Below are 17007 nucleotides of genomic sequence, written 5' to 3'. Positions count from 1 at the left end.
TTAAAGAACTCATATGTGGACTTACTCAGTCTAACTCTCTCTAAGCCTCAGCACCTGGGTAGGAGCTTGAAAGGCACCAGTGGCATACAGACAGGAACTGAACTGTCTGGAATCAAGGTGAGAGCTGGGGCACAGCTGTCTCCCAGATGAAAGGCAGACAGAGATCATTATCCCTCCTCTGGGCCCTTCTCCACAGAGCTGGCAGGCAGGTGCCATATTTGAGGCTATCAACCTGGCTAACAAGATTTGCCCAACCCAGGAGATCTCCTTCGACTCTGTCCCACTCTATTTAAGGGCCCACCCAAACTGTTAACCATAACTTTTCCACATGAATGGTCTTGGGTCATGCTTCACAAATTCCTAAAACCTTCAAAAAGTAACAGCAGGCCTCAGTATGTCCCTAACCTCCATACCTCTTGCTAGATGGCCCCAGGCCTGGGATTACCAGCAGCTAGCCTAGATTCAGAACTTGGCTTGGCCTAGGAACCTCCAAGCCTAGAACACATAGCAGCCATCTCAGATTGCTTTATAGCTCAGGCAGGGTGGCCCCAGGCAGAACACAAGTCAGAGCTGACCTTGGCCTCCACCACTTGGGAAACTCCAGAGCCTGCACATTCAGTGGACAACTACAGACCACTTTGGAGCACTACCACCCTATCCCTGCACAGCTCATGCTCCATGGAGGTCAGAGGATGGTGGACAGTGGTCACAGCCAGTTCTTGCAGCTTACTGGCCTGGGTAAATCCTTCTGATTTACCTGCCAACAGCAATCAAGGCTCAACTACAAGAGGAGGGTGTACACAGCCCACATGAAGGGTGCACCTCTAGTACTCTGCTTGGGTGATAGGGGAGGCTGTGCCACTTGACCCTTCAGGATACCTACTACATTAGGCCACACTCCGTATACACAGAATCATAGCAGCCCTACCTAATAATAGAAACAAACAGGGGCTGCCAAAATGAGGAGATAAACATGTCCCAAATAAAAGAACATGAAAACTCCAGAACAACTTAAATGAAATGGAGGTAAGCAATCTGTCAGATGCAGAGTTCAGAAAACTGGTTATAATGATGCTTCAGGAACTCAGGACCTGGACAGCATAAAAAAGGTCCAGTCAGAAGCAAAGGATACACTAATTGAAGAACAATTCACAGGAGAACAAAAGTAGAGCAGATGAATCCAAGAATCAAATCAATGATTTAGAACATAAGCAAAAAATATTCAAAACAACAAGAATAAAAAAGGAATCCCCCCAAAAATGAGGATAGTGTAAGCAGCCTCTGGGTCAACTTCAAAAGTATTTGAAAAAGTAGTGAAAGAAAACTTCCCTAATTTGGGGAAGGCAATAAAGGTGCTACTTCAGGAAGCACAGACAGTACCAAACAAGCTGGATGCCAAGAGGTCCACTCCAGGACACATCATAATTAGAATGCCAAACATTAAAGATTGAGAATCTTAAAAACCGCAAGAGAAAAGCAGTTAGTTACCTACAGTAGATTTCCCATAAGACTGTCAGCTGATTTTTCAAAAGAAATTTTGTGGGCTAGAAAGGATTGGCAAGAAACATTCAGAGTCACAAAGAGCAGGGACCTGCAACCAAAGTTGCTCTACCTAGCAAAGCTATCATTTACAATGGAAGGGCAGATAAAGTGCTTCCCAGACAAGAAAAACCTAAAAGGAGTTCATCATCACCAAGTCATTATTATATGAAATGTTAAAGGGACTTATTTAAGGAAAAGATCAAAACTATGGATAATAAAATTGTGAAAAATACCTATCTATCGACAGTTGAATCTAAAAAACAAACTAAGCAAACAAGAACAGAGACAGAATCATGGATTTGGAGAACATTTTGATGGTTATTAGATGGGGAGGGGATTCAGAAGTACAATAGGTAGTTAGAGACTATCCATGGGGATGTAAAGTAAAATATAGGAAATGGAGTAGCCAAAGAACTTATATGTATGACCCACAGACATGAACCATGGTATGGGGATTGCCTGAGGGACTTGGGGGGGCGGATACTAGGTGGAGGGGAACAAATAGAGAAAAATTGGGACAACTGCAATAGCATAATCAATAAAGTGCAATTTTTTAAAAAAGCGTTGACTGTATTTCTGCACATGATTCTCTACTTGAACATAATGAAAACTGTTCCATTTTTAAAACACATCGTGACAGATGATGAGAAGTGGATACTGTAATGTGGAATGGAAGAGGTCATGGAGCAACTGAAATGAACCGATACCAACCACACCAAAGGCTGGTTTTCATCCAAAGAAGGTGATGTTGTGTGTATGGTTTGAGTGGGAGTGCTCTATTAAGAGCTCCTTTTGGAAAAATCAAACAGTTACTTTTAACAAGTACGGCTCTTAGGCCAACTAAAAGCAGCACTCGACAGAAGGCATCTAGAATTAGTCAAAAGAAAACACATAATCCTTCATCAGGATAATAAGATCACGTTTCTTTGATGACCAGGTAAAAGCTCTTACAGCATGGCTGGGAAGTACTGTCCATATTCACCATACAGTACACCTTTGGATTTCCATTTATTTCAGTCTTTACAAAATTCTCTTAGTGGAAAACATTTTAATTCCTTGAAATACTTCAAAAAGTCACCTGGAACAGTTCTTTGTGAAAATTAAGTTTTGGGAAGATGGAATTATGTGGTTGCCTGAAAGATGGCAGAAGGTAGTAGAACAAAATGTTGGATATTCTGTTCAGTAAAGTTATTGATGAAAATAAAAAGTTTATTTTTACTTTAAAATCAAACTAACATTTTGGCCAACCCAATATTTTAGGTATAGTTTTTGTGTGTGTGGATGAATAACTTACTGTTTTTTTTCTTGTTTTTTTAAATATATTTTATTGATTATACCATTACAGTTGTTCTATTCCCCCCCTTCATTCTCCTCCACCCACACACTCCCTCCCCTACCATTCTCCCCCCTTAGTTTATAACCACGTATCTCAAGTTCTTTATATATTTCTCCCACTATTCTTGCCCTCCCCCCTATCTATTTTCTACCTACTGTCTATGCTATTTTCTGTACCTTCTCCCCCCTTCTCCTCCTCCCACTCCCCTGTTGCTAACCCTCCATGTGTTCTTCATTTCTATGGTTCCATTCCCGATCTAGCTGTCCTCTTGGTTTGCTTTTGTTTTAGGTGTGGTTGTTAATAACTGTGAGTTTGCTGTCCTTTCACTGTTCATATTTTTCATCTTCTTTTTCTTATATAAGTCCCTTTAGCATTTCATATAATAAGGGCTTGGTGATGATGAACTCCTTGAACTTGACCTTATCTGAGAAGCACTTTATCTGTCCTTCCATTCTAAATGAAAGTTTTGCTGGATAAAGCAATCTTGGCTGTAGGTCTTTGGATTTCATGACTTGGAATACTTCTTTCCAGCCCCTTCTTGCCTGTAAGGTCTCTTTTGAGAAATCCGCTGACAGTCTGATGGGTACTCCTTTGTAGGTGACTGTCCCCTTATCTCTTGCTGCTTCTAGGATTCTCTCCTTCATTTTAGTCTTGGCTAATGTAATTATGATGTGCCTTGGTGTGTTCCTTCTTGGGTCCAACTTCTTTGGGACTCTCTGAGCTTCCTGGATTTCCTGGAAGTCTATTTCCTTTGCCAGACTGGGGAAGTTCTCCTTTATTATTTGTTCAAATAAGTTTTCCACTCGTGGCTGTTTCTTTCCCCCTTCTGGTACCCCTATAATCCGGATGTTGGAACGTTTAAAGATGTCCTGGAGGTTCCTAAGCCTCTCCTCATTTTTTTGAATTCTCATTTCTTCATTCCTTTCTGGTCGGATGTTTCGTTCTTCCTTCTGGTCCATTCCGTTGATTTGAGTCCCAGTTTCCTTTCCATCGCTATTGGATTCCTGGACATCTCCCTTCATTTCAATTAGTTTAGCCTTCATATGTTCCTCTAATTTGTGACTATAATCAACCAGTTTTGTTAGCATCCTGATAAACAGTGTCTTGAATTGTGCTTCTGAGAGGCTGGCAATTTCTCGGTCGCTGAGAGTTATCGGCTCTGGGACTTTGAGTTCTTCTTGCGCCATCTTTTGTGCTGTTCATGCCTGTTCCGTAGCAGGATCGGAGCCCTAAGGTGTTCACTAGCGCAGGGCAACTCAGTCGCTGGGTTGTGACGCTGTATGTGGGGGCAGGGTCAAAGAGGGACTCTGGCGTCCCGTCTGCTGCCTGCCGCCGTGGCCCTCACCGGTGCCGCAGCTGCTGCCGTCACCAGGCCCACTCGTTTCGCCCCACTGCACGCGAGTGTGCCACCGCCGTCAGCCCTCGCCCCCTGGGGCCTGCGTGGTCCATCTCACTGTGCTCGAATGTGCGACCGCGGTCAGTCTGTCCCGCACCCCAACTGGTTCCGGGCTGCCTGCGTGCCTAGGTTGGGGGACCTGGCCTGCCCGACCCTGCTCGCTGCTGGCTCCGCCCCTCTTACCGTCCCCGTTGAACGGTTAGCTGTAGTCAGACTTCCATATAATTCAATTTTCTGTCCTTTGGCTGTGTCTTTGTTTCTCCAAACCTTTGTTTTATTCAAACTTGGTTGTGGGAGAAGGCACAGTGTTTACACCTATGCCTCCATCTTGGCGGAAGTCAATAACTTACTGTTAATAAGCATATTTATGGTATTAGAGCACAAAAAGATTTTATTATTTCAAAATAGTTTGTTATATAGATATTAGAGAAATTTGATAAATAGCTCAACAGGAAATGTTACTATCTTAACTAGTACAGGGGGTCTTCAGAAGTGGTCTCAAAATATATTTAACCACAGTTGTCAGTGAGTAACTCTAAATGGGGTGATACCACATTGTAGTTATTTTTTCGCCTGTCTCTTAAAAAGAAAGCCAGATTATATTCTGATATATATAATGTTAACAAAAGTCTTTTTTCTTTTTTGGAGGTTTTTGTTTATTCTACTAGCATGACTTTGGGTTTACGTATAAATGTAATAAAATACATCTTGCTCTAAATGTTCGGTGTAACAAGCATTTTAGGTTTGAGTTGAAACATTTTGATGATTCCACAAAGTAGACTTCACTTGGTTCAGCAAACCTTTGCTAAATTTCTTGGTCAGGAATGAACTGTTAGACACTAGGGTTGTTGCTGGAAAATACTCAGATTTTTTTTCCTTTTAGAGGGAGAATATGATCATCATTAACATTTCACTCTTATTTTGATTCATAGGATGTGGATATAATCTCAGTGCATGAGATTAAAAAGGTTAGTAAGAGCATACTAATGCACTTTATACATTGTGAATTTGTATGTACTTTAGGTTCTATTAGACTCCAGGATATAATGTTCTTTTTACAGAATGAGGAATACATTGTAGATCAAAACTTTATTAAAATATAGATTGATATTTCTAAAATGTTAACTTTTATCAAGTAATATATATATATAGTTTATATAGACAAAAATTACTAAAAGGGTTATATTAAAAGCCACTTCTTCCAGACCTGTTTTAGCTGTTAATTTTGGTTTTTAAAAATCTTCATATTTTAAAATATAGTGCTTATACTACTGTTTCATCAGTCATGATAGAGGAAGATTTTTTTTTTGTTAAACTATGCAGTCCTATGTGCTTCCCCTCCTTTATGTTCTTAAACTTTACAATTTCTGCTGAAATTAGTATTTGGTGATTATACCTGTATAAGTACATATAGGCATTATAAGGTATTATAGCTTCTTTTGCAGTTTTTTCACTAATTCACTTTTTTTGTGTGCCATCATTAATTCCAGTATCTTTTCAGTATAGTTTTGCACAAAGTCACTTATAACTAGTATTAGTTTCATTTTTTAATCTGAGGAGACAGTCTTCTTGGGGACCTCATTCTCTGACTTTTGCCTGGGCTGGTTGCTCTTCAAGCCTGCTGTACAGTTATCCTGGGACTTACATTGTTGTCATTGTAGGAGTTTCCTTTACGTTTCTCCCAAGTTCAGTCTCCAATGTCCAGGATTCAGTGGTTTTTCCATTTTGGTTTATTGGTAGCGCTTTGTGCCAAAGTGTGCATGTGGGGTAACTATCCTAACTAGTTTCAGACTTCCAAGTTTTGAGAAGGCCTAAATGCTGACAACTTAGAGATAAGTTGTCCTAAGTTTTCAATATTTTCTTCATAATTTTGAAGACATTGCTTCATTGTCTTCAAAAGTGGCTCTTAAAAAAACACAATGTCATGATATTTAATCTTTTGCATCTTACTTGTTTTGCTTTGTTTTTATTCTCAGAGGTTTTTACTTTTAACTGGTTTCTGAAAGTTTATGGTCATGTATCTTGTTGGGAAATTTTTTTTTAATTCTTTGTGCTGGAGTTTTGGTAAGCTCTTTTATTTAGAAACTTTGAGTTAGGAAATTATTTCTTACCATATCTGATAATTTATTCTATAATCTCCCCCACCTTATTTTTCTTTATCTTTTGTTAGATGTAGGAGTGATCCTCTCATTTTAATACCCTTCCTCTTTGAAGGAACTTTTTCTCTATTTTATTTTTCCAAAATAGTTGAAAATTTTTTTCTGCCCTATTTTTAATTTTTCTGAACTTATTTTTATATATAACTATTCCTTTTCCCTAGGATCTTGCTCATGTTCCAACGATGAATTTATCTTTGTGTAGTTTTATGAAGTATAGATATATCTCATATATAGATAATCTGTGTATAAAAATGTGTGTAGTCCTGGCTGGTGTGGCTCAGTGGATTGAACACCAGCCTGAGAACCAAGGGGTAGCTGGTTCAATTCCCAGGCAGGGCACACTCCTGGGTTGCGGGCCAGGTCCCCAGTAAGGGAGCATGCAAGAGGCAACCATACATTGATGTTTCTCTCCCTCTCTTTGTCCCTCCCTTCTCTCTCTTAAAATAAATATTTTTTGAAAGTTTGTATCTATTTGAGATACATTCTGATGCCTTCATGATCTCTCTTTAAGTTACTTTTCCCCCACTGGGGAGTGGGGAAAAGTAACACCCCATGCCCTTTCTCTTTGTCTTTTACATAAGATGTGCTGGATGCAGGGTTGGTAAACCACGGGCGGCTTGCTGTGTCTGGGCTGCAGCCTGTGTTTGTACAGCTCTCGATGTGAGAATGGCTTTAAAGTTTTTAAAGGGTTTAGAAAAATCTGAACAATTGAAGAATGTGCTACAGAAACTGTGTATGACCCACAAAGCTTAAAAATTTTACTATGTGGCCCTCTACTAATAGTGTTGTGAGCCCTGCTCTCATGTCTTGGGATTCTTGTCTCTCCTTTCATATCTAAGAGTCAGACACTAAAATGCAATTTGGAAAGTGTAAGTAGGGCTTGTTTAGCTTCACTGAAGAGTGATTTCTAATGCTGAAGTAGCTTTTGTTTTAGGTAGCTGGTAATGTCGTTTACCTGTTGGTCTTTTCTTTGGCCCTTTGGTTTCTGTAGGAGAGTTTCTAATCTCCTACGTGGAGTGTATAAGCCTGTAGCACATGTTTCATATGTGAGTATACCTTTGAGTATGTTGACTTTCACTTAATCTTTCTGTCTTGAGTGCCACGGCCTTAGTCTAAACTCTGCTGTATGAGATTCAGTTTCTTCAGAAGCTAAGTCTTAGACTTGTGCTGAAGTCAGAGTGGAGTCTGTTACCTGGCTGCACAGGAAGGTAATAAGAGCGGGAAGCTGGAAATCCAATTTCTACTTACACAGAGCGCAACTCATACCTCTGTTTTTGGTTTATACTACACTGCTGTGTTTTGTACAGTCTTGTACCTCTTAGATTACATTTTCTTGGGAAAGGTTAAAAATTTAAACACAAGTAAGAATTGTATACAAAGTGAAATTAACTTAGCTTTTTTGTCCTTGTGTACGTTCCCACATTACTTTTTGATATTAGAAGTTTGGTATTTTATTCAGTTATATAGAAAATACCTAGTTATTGCTGAGAACTACTAAAATCTCTAATTTTTGTAACAGCCCTCTAAAGTGGTGGATGTATGAGTTGCATTTAAGAAATAAAGAAACAAAACAGGGGAAGACTAATGGATTTCATGTGGAGGATCTCATAGTAAGATTAGAACTAGCATTCCTCCAGGCAGTCTAGATTGAGAGAATGCTGTCTTTACATCTCCGTTACACTAAACTGGGATGTGCTTGGCAAGTAAATTATAATAGTGAGTGCTGTGAGTTTAGAACAGGAAGATAGGTCTGGGATGGAGAGGTCAGGGTAAATTTCCTGAAAGATGCAGAGCTTGCGGTGAATCTGATTAGGTAGGTGGAAGGGAAGAGAGTAGTCCTGATAATAGGTTATGACCCAAGACTGTATAGCTGTTACATTTAGGAGATGGTAAATACACCATCCTGGTTTAAGTGGAGCTTTGAGAACTATTGAGTGAAAACTTAAACATATGAGCATAACTAGACAATGGTATTACATACCAGAATATTGTATGTGTGTTTTACATTGTGGGTTATGGGAAGGTTCTGTTCTTTCATAGGACTCAATAAAAACTTGATTTTAAGATTTACCCAGTATTCAATGTGAATTGAGGATGCAGGGATTATAACACTTTAGATATTTGTGGTATAGGATTATATTAAAGTGTTAATGATAGCAGCAAGATTATGCTTCATGGATAAGGTTGCATCTAATAATATGAGGTTTTTTTGTTTTAGTGTTGACATATTTTATAATTTATTTCTATGGTAACAAAGTTTGGTAGTGGGTGTAATATTTGAGAAATTGCATTTTGGTCATTTGATACAGTTTTGGCTTACGTGTTATTTTGCTTTTTAGTGTAAGTAAATGATGTGCCTTCCTAGATCCTGTATCCGTTTTCAGTAAAAATGAAGCAGTGTTTTTCCAGTCTGGGCTTAGGGTCCTCAGGCAGAGAAATATCATAGCCAGGTCTCAAAAGCACTTCAGTTGTGGTTCTGGAGTTTTTATATTTTGTTTTTTAGGGTTTTTTTCTCTTAGTCTCCCAATGTGTAAGCTCTTCCCTATAATGTCAAGAAAGAGATGGGCCTGTAGTGTTTGATATTCATAGAAGGGACTACTAACTTTATTTCTTTATTTTTAAATTTTGGAAAAGAAATAGGAACATCAGATTTAGAATATCCGGAAGGGGAAATCTTGAGCATCTGTATTCTAGACTCCTGCCGCCATTCTTCTTACAGTGTTTTGTTTCATAAACTGCCTCATGATAGTGAAAGTTAGATGACATTTCTTGTAAAAATGTAAAATTGTTCTTAACTTGCTTTCTTAGAAAACCTGGTGCTCAGAGACAGATGCTGTACATCGTTATTGCAAAGACTCCTATTTGCATGGAAAGTTTGAATGATCCTGTTTATTTAAAAATCAGATTTTTTTATTTGTCACTTGCTTTTATTTTGTTTTACACTTTATCTGGCTTCAACTTTCACTGAAATGATAATATCACTTATTGATCATAAATAAAATGAGGTTATACTTTTTAGAAATTGCTTAATCTTTAAAATAATTGGGTGGATCCATACGTATTTTCTTCTATGAGAAGTTAGAAAGTTTTAGCAGGAAAGTCTTAACTTTGTAGTTTTTCTTTATTGAATTGCTAAAAAATAAAATCATAATGTAAATTTAAAATACAGTGTGTTTATTATCTTGGTAAATTGGAAAGCTATTACAAAAGCTTAGATTATGCAAGGTAGTTTAGATTAAGGCTTTGTGACCTTTTCTTCTGCCCACGTGCACAGCTGGCTCCTGTCATCACAGTCTTTGTGTTTTCACCTAGGTTAATTGCATGGCTTTGCACTGGTGGTGGGCAGGTCCTGGCCTTTGTCTCCCCTGGCTGGAGAATCTTGAGTACTGCCAGAATCCACTCTTAGATATATAGTCTTCATAACTTTTTGTCCTTGGAAAGTCTTTTTGCTTCAAGCAACCACAGACTACCAGTATTTGTTTTTGATATGAGCGCAAAAATGCCAAAACTCTTGCAATGAATTACATTCATATAGAAAAGGAGGAAAATAGCAGGATGTATGCAATGATTAATTTGAAAAGTTTTTAAAAATTCTCATTACATCTTAAAATAATGTGGAAAGTAAGTGTACTTTGTTAAACTCCCAGTTATCATTTTAACTGAAATTGATATCCTATTAATTTGACAATCCTACTTAAGCTCAATATTACAAAATCATGCCAACTTCTGCAGTGATACAGTATACTCTTGTTGCTTATAAATGATTTAGTAGCTATTAGCTAAAATAAGAGGAAGATTCACAAATATGTTTAATGAAAACTTACACTATGTGGATTAGCTTTTTTACTTCAATAGAGTTTCAGATTTCTGTATTGTTCTATAGCCAGAGTACTGCAGAGTTAAACTCAGCAAGCGAACCTTGTATTAAGGTGCTAAATACTTGATGGTAATAATTATAAACAGTGCCATTTGCTTATTAGTTTTCTTACATTAAAGAAGTAATTTGTTTAAATATTGGACACATGTATGTGTGTGTATGTGTGTGTAACCTGAGTTATGCTAAAATAATAAAATATTTAGAAGGAAAGTATCATACCAGATAAATATCTTCAGAAGGTATATCCTGAAGTTCTATATGTGTTTTTTGGTTATATGTATTCTAAAGCATCTGTTCATTAAAGTAAATATGAAAACATGCAGAAGTCTTTCAAATGTTATATATAGTTTTTCAATATCTGGTTTTGTCTTGTCTTTGAGGCAAATGAGGTACTTTATAAAATCTAGCATTATAAGTAATATCATTATAATAATCTATTAATAAATATATTAAAAGTTGAAGCCATTTTTAGTGCCGCAATTTTTGGATAGTATCTCCAACCTACATATAGATTGTATTCTAAAATGCTTAAAAATAAATTTTTTTTTTAGAGAAAATAAATGACCCTCTCTGGGGAAGGAGGCAAGGTTAGCTAGCCCATGAAAAATCATTTGGTCTATAATGTAGCTTATAAGACCATACTGTTTCCAAGGAACATAATGGTACTGCTAATAAGTAATTATAAAAACAATTTAAGAAAGTATTTATTGTATATAATGGTATTTAAGAAAAAGCAAAGAGAATTGTGCAATAGGGAGGTAAGCTAAAGTGGAATTTACTGAGGTGGAAACAGAGAAAGTCAGGTAAAGGGATTATACTGAAAACTGAGGGGCTTGACTCAAGGTTAATGAAGATACTTCCCATCACACATGGTTCTGAGAGCCTGGTTGCCCCAGGAATAGGTGGGTAAAAATGAGCTCTTGTACTTTGTATTTTCTTTTTTTTTTCTTGCAGTTTTTTTTTTAAATCCCATTTGAAGACATGTTCATCAATTTTTTTTTTTTTTGGCGGGGGGTGGGAGAGGAAAGAAACTTCAATGTAAGAGGGAAACATTAATTGGTTGCCTTTCATAAGTGCCTGGCCTGGGATCAGACCCACAACCTAGGCATGTTCCCTGGCAGGAGATCGAGGAGGCAGGAGATCGAGGAGGTGGCCTTTACCCATACGGGACCACCTTCCAGCCAACAAAGCCACGCCAGCCAACACAGTACTTTGTGTTTGTTTGTTGTTGACATTTAAAAGGGGAACTATCTACCAAAGCTTTAGCCTTTGTAAAACCCAGAAATCCTTAGATTTACAACCATGAGTGGAAAAGAATTTGTAGTTTTTTATTACCAATGATAAAAACAGATCTTAAACTAAAACCTTTCCTATATTGTTTCTACTTTGAGGATATTGTCCCAGCAAAACACTGTTATTTTTGATACCGTTCTTCAAAAGGCCTATTTACCATTAAAGCATATAATTAATACTATTTCAGTTTGCCTAAACTACTGTGACACATTATTTCTATGGCAAAATCTATTCACTGGTTGAATACCTACTATGTCCCAGGCACTGACTACTGACTTCTTGGTGCACTGACTACATCAGAGAACAAGAGACAAAAATCTTTGATATCATGGAGTTTACATTCTAGTAGTGATTTATTTCCATTTTTCAGTATCCATTGAAAGATACCAAAAATCTTCTCCCTTTCATACCACCAAGTTGCCTACCTTAGCATAAGTGCCATAGCTAGAAGCAGCTGAGGCTCTAGATTTATATCCAGGGTCCTAGGTAATATCTAACGATAGAGAATGGGGCTAACTGTATTAACCGTTTTTAAATAGGGCAACAAAGGGCAGCTTCCTTTTAAGAAGTAAAAACAAGAGTCCTTGTCCTTGCCCAGCCGTTCCTGACTAAGGATTCTTCTGACTGTGAGACTGTTGGATCTGTGCACTTCCGTCACGGGAACTCTGTTTATAAAAGATTTCATGTACAACTGTAAACTACCTCGTTATTTGCATGCTGCATAGAGTTTGGTAGAGCAATATAATAAGTTGTTAAGTGAACAGACTGGATCCAGACTGGCTAGATTTTAAAATCCCACTGCCTCTAATCCAGCTGTGTGATCTTGGGCAAGTTACTTAACCTGTCTGGGCCAGAGTTTTCTTTTTAATCTATAGAGTGGTGATAATAGCTGACTAATTTGAGGGTGAAATGAGTTAGTTGGTAATGCCTAGCACTTAGCAAGTACTGTATGAAAGTTAATTGTTTTCTGTGCTTGACAGTTAGTTTCTGTAAAAGATGCTTTTCTGTATATATGTTTTTTTTAATTTTTAAATTTTGGGGGTTTTGCCAAGTACCCTATTTTGTTTGGTAGGCTTATACTTTTAAGGAAAACTGTTTGGTATAACGGACATCTGGGTTCTAGTTTGGATCATCCGCTGCTCTGATCTTGACTTTATCAGTGAGGGAGTGTTCAGATAAAATTATCTGTTTAATATTTTCATATAAAACTAAAACATTTTAAAATTTTAGTAGGTCTTCATGTTGAACCTTTGGCCGCTTTTGAGCGTTGATCTGGATCTTGTGTTTTGTTTAATCATACTCTCAAATGGTAAACCAGGCGCTTAGTTTTTGTGTCACATCTTACCAGCAGATATTAGGAATTCTCAAATTTCGAGTTATTGAATGACTTACAGATGATTTCTATGATTTGTGTTTGTGTGTTTAATCAGAATATAAATTACTTAATAAACCTGCCCAAGAAAAGATAACTCCCTACTGGAACCTCTACCCTGGCTTTTTGTGTCACAGATAACCTGTCATAAAATTGCTCTAATAGCCTCCTAGTAAAATTTGAGTCAGAAAAACTAAAAATACATTCTTTTCCTAATTACAACTTAATCTGTGTATGTGGACTTATTACTTATACATGTTACGGACTTCACTTAGATTTCTCTCATTTTTATTTCCTGTATTCTAGAAGACTATTCAGATTTTCATTGGTTTTTTCACTTCTTTCCAAAGAGCACCTTGCAGATAAGCATGTTGTAGAATCAAAAGAAGTGTTGTAGTCAAATTTTATTGGAATTCAAGTCTGTAAAGATGGTTGTGTTTAACTCCCACAAAGTTATTTGTGGTTTTTTTCCTGAACTTTTTCTTCTGCAGCAAAGTTCTATTTTCATTAACTACACACTATTTTAAAGTAAAAGATGGTGGTGAAAAATCAGTCTGTGTTACCTTTGGATTTTTTTTCTTCGTGAAAGCAATGGCAGTCTTGATTGTAACAGAAAACTATCTGGAATTTGGACTCGAAACAGGTAATTCATACAACTTTACAAGTCAGTTTTGCTTTATCTAGTGTTAATATTTTTGACTTCAGTATTCAAGTAAGTTTTATATCAGATAAGTTTTTAAAATTAGGGTAGAGGTGCATATTCATTAATGTTATAAATAACCTTCATTATTTTTAAGTAAGATCTTTCCTTTTTTGTTTGTTTTAGCTGCGTTTTTTGTTACCTTTCTTTAGAAATGCTGAACATTCCCCGGTTTTTCTTTCTTATAGTTAAATGAGTTTCTGTAATGCTAAAGTTTACTCATATAAACATGCAAATCCTAATGCAAATTTTATGCATACTCATGGAATGTGGAAATATCAAAGGGATGGTTTTCAAAGACTGTTTCTGCTAATAACCAAATTTTATGGCATTATAGCATACTAATTAGCACATGAAAGAGCTAAACTAGTCACTTCAAAATTTAAGATGGTCTATTTTCTAGCATTTTATTTCCACGGAAAGATTCTGTATTTTACCTAAGAGTAATTTTTTTCCCTACAGGGTTTACAAATTTTTCAGACAGTGCGATGCAGTTTCTTGAAAAGCAAGGCTTAGAATCTCAGTAAGTTTTTTTTTAATTAAGCATTATTTAGATTAAAATATTTCTATTTTTAGTAAAGTGGACTTAATATAAGTGATTCTTTGTTTTTAATCAGTGAAGAATTTTTTAAGTAGGACTGTCACTTTTAGAGATATCCTTACTTGTAATTTTTACGTTTGTATAGATAGTATCTTTCATAGATCTTTACTTGGATTTGATTTAATTCTTCTACCACCAGAGATTAAACTTAAGTTTATATCTGAGTTACTTATCAAATTCTATGTTGAGGATGTAGGTTGGATTGTTGTTACAGATGTGGCTAAAGAGATGCCTGATTTAGTTTATAGTTTTTATAGTTCACTAAAATTAATTATAGATAATTGAATAAGCATAGTCTTTTTGTAGATGTTTACTGTTTGTGTATTACTGCTATTATTGTGTTTTTTAAGTGATTGATTAGAAGAAAGAAAAATTCCGAGAAAGTTAATTTTAAAAATCAGCTTTTAAAATTTTTTTATTTTTAGGAGTCCTGTTTCAAAACTTACTTTCAAATTTTTCCTCGCTATTTTCTGTTCACTCATTGGGGCTTTTTTGACATTTCCTGGATTACGCCTGGCTCAAATGCATCTGGATGCCCTGAATTTGACAACAGAAAAAATTACACAGTAAGCGGAAAATGTACATAAGCACATGCAGATAAATATATGTTTTCCATCTTAATGAAGGTATATTATTGTGATGAAATAATAAATTATTGTATTGGAAATTAATGAATAACTATTTGATGTCACACTACTTCGTCTTTCTATTATAAGCAAGTTTCTTGTATTCATTTCCAAATTTTAAGTCTGGTATTGGAAAAACATAGCATCAATTGCCATATTGTTTTACCTATTAAAATGGAAATGCCATTATTTATGTTAATTCTTTTTAACTCGGGTCAATTTATAATACTGTAATCTCTACAACTGAACTAAGGATCTATGGAACATTTTATTTATATTTCATATAATTCTATTTAAATAATTTAATATTTTATTTAAAATATTTAAATTTTTTGAAAGTAAAATCTGTGTACATAAGTTATTTGTACAACTCTTGTTAAAATGATACATTGTTTTATTTCGAGACTATTAGTAATGTCAAATTACTAACAATGTTTACAGTGTCAAATGTCATAGACTACTTTCAGCTATCAAAATCTATTTTAGTTCTCAAATGGAGAAGTCATATTTGAAAATTATATGCAGTTCAGAACCTGTTTACTGTGTTCTCTGTGGTCATCATAGATTTTGTAGCTGTTCCTGTAGACACCACCTTGGCAGAATGACAGGTTTATAGCTCCAAACACGTACATCCCCGTCTCACCTCATCTTGTTGTTCTGCGGTAGTAGTGGAGGTGGAGAGCAGTCCTGTTTGATATACGTACAGTCATTAAGTTTCTCAGTGATCATTTCCTAACCTTTCTGCTGTTTAAAACCCCACACTTAGTGATGCCAGTTCTCTATCGAGTCTTTTTACATTCATACCTCTCTTACCTTTGTCCTTGTCCTTTATTTTAATTGTGACATTGTTTTTGGCTTTTTCCTTGCCTCCATTTTTTTACATATGAATTTTGTGTGTTTCCTTGTTCTAACCTCCTAGTACACACTCCTTTATCCCTCTTTTTACTCAGCATGCTCTTGGCTATGTCCTGCCTTTTTCTCTTACCATCCTTCTCTCTAATGGCTTCTTTTAAAACAAAACCTGGTTCTCCCCACTTCTCTACACACACACTTCAGTCCACTAACCCCAGTGTTGTGATTTAAATAAGCTGAAAGGGTGGGTGGAGGGGAGTCCTTCACCAGCTACTGAAACCGCTGTGGGCTGCTCCTTAATACTAGAGTGTTCCCTAGCAACACTGCATAGCTAATACTGCTGCTTTCTTCCCCCACACAGGATGGTTTACCCAGCCTGTGGGATGAAAGAACCACTTTATAAAAACATTTAAAACATTTAGTGGTGGTTTGGGATGGGGGTGACGGCACACTTTAGTTTTCTTTTTAGGAAGCATGGCTTCTTTTTAAGATTTTGCACATTAATGATTTGGAGTCATATTTCCAGTTTATTCCCACTCCCCACCCCACCCCCATTGTGTTGTAGCACTCTGCCTGATACACGGGTGTGGGCAGGCTAGTTCTGTTGTGAGCGTGGTATGACTGGCAGCACACTGCCACGTTGTCCTCACCCCGTGGCCAGGTACTAGTACTTGTTCCAATGCTAGAGCTTAGAACCAGGGTTTCACCTTCTCTGTCAGGTGTTTATGGTTCCCAGCCCCAGCCCTGTTTCTGCACATAGATTACTGTCATTAAGGTATGTGTGTGTGTATTTCAAAACTTCCTGTTTAGCCGTCCAGCATGGTTGATAGTGAAACTAGTACAAGGTAATAAAATAATCTGAAGGATTTGTCTTTTTTTTAAATAAGAAAAATTTCCTACTAGTCATCCATCTCTGTAGGGTACAAATTTGGGATAACAGTTACCAGAAACAGTGAAGTTACAGTTCATACCTGAAACTGTTTTGTGTACTGTGGTATATTGCCTTATTAGGAATAATGTGAATTTCCTTAGTTAGTGAAGGATAGGGAAATTAATTCCATGTATGTTTATAATACTCCAAGAAGAAATAAAAATATGTGAATCCCTTATGATTTTAACAACTGAATCAAAACAGTGTACATGATGATTACATTTTGAGAGGTTCCTCGGTTATGACTCTTGGAGCGGGTTTCATCGGCTCGATGCCCCAATTTCTGTCTCTTACTTGTCAATAATGAGGCATTTTGTTTCAG

General features: G+C 36.6%; 1 protein-coding gene across 7 annotated transcripts in view; it reads left to right on the top strand.

Annotated features, from left to right (window-relative positions):
* Positions 1 to 17007, top strand: part of TMEM161B (transmembrane protein 161B) — an 85209-nt gene that overhangs the window by 59112 nt on the left and 9090 nt on the right. For 6 of the 7 annotated variants that reach the window (XM_037032024.1, XM_037032030.1, XM_037032028.1 and 3 more), the window contains 3 exons: positions 13467 to 13618; positions 14138 to 14198; positions 14702 to 14842. In XM_037032024.1, coding sequence (XP_036887919.1) covers positions 13467 to 13618; positions 14138 to 14198; positions 14702 to 14842 — 354 coding nt within the window. The remainder of the gene's footprint in view (positions 1 to 13466; positions 13619 to 14137; positions 14199 to 14701; positions 14843 to 17007) is intronic. The other variant, XM_037032031.1, reaches the window with a different exon arrangement.

Source organism: Sturnira hondurensis, unplaced genomic scaffold, assembly GCF_014824575.4.
Source record: "Sturnira hondurensis isolate 20B ecotype Veracruz unplaced genomic scaffold, ASM1482457v3 Scaffold0021354, whole genome shotgun sequence".
Lineage (NCBI taxonomy): Eukaryota > Metazoa > Chordata > Mammalia > Chiroptera > Phyllostomidae > Sturnira > Sturnira hondurensis.
This window is presented reverse-complemented; position numbering and strand designations above follow the sequence as displayed.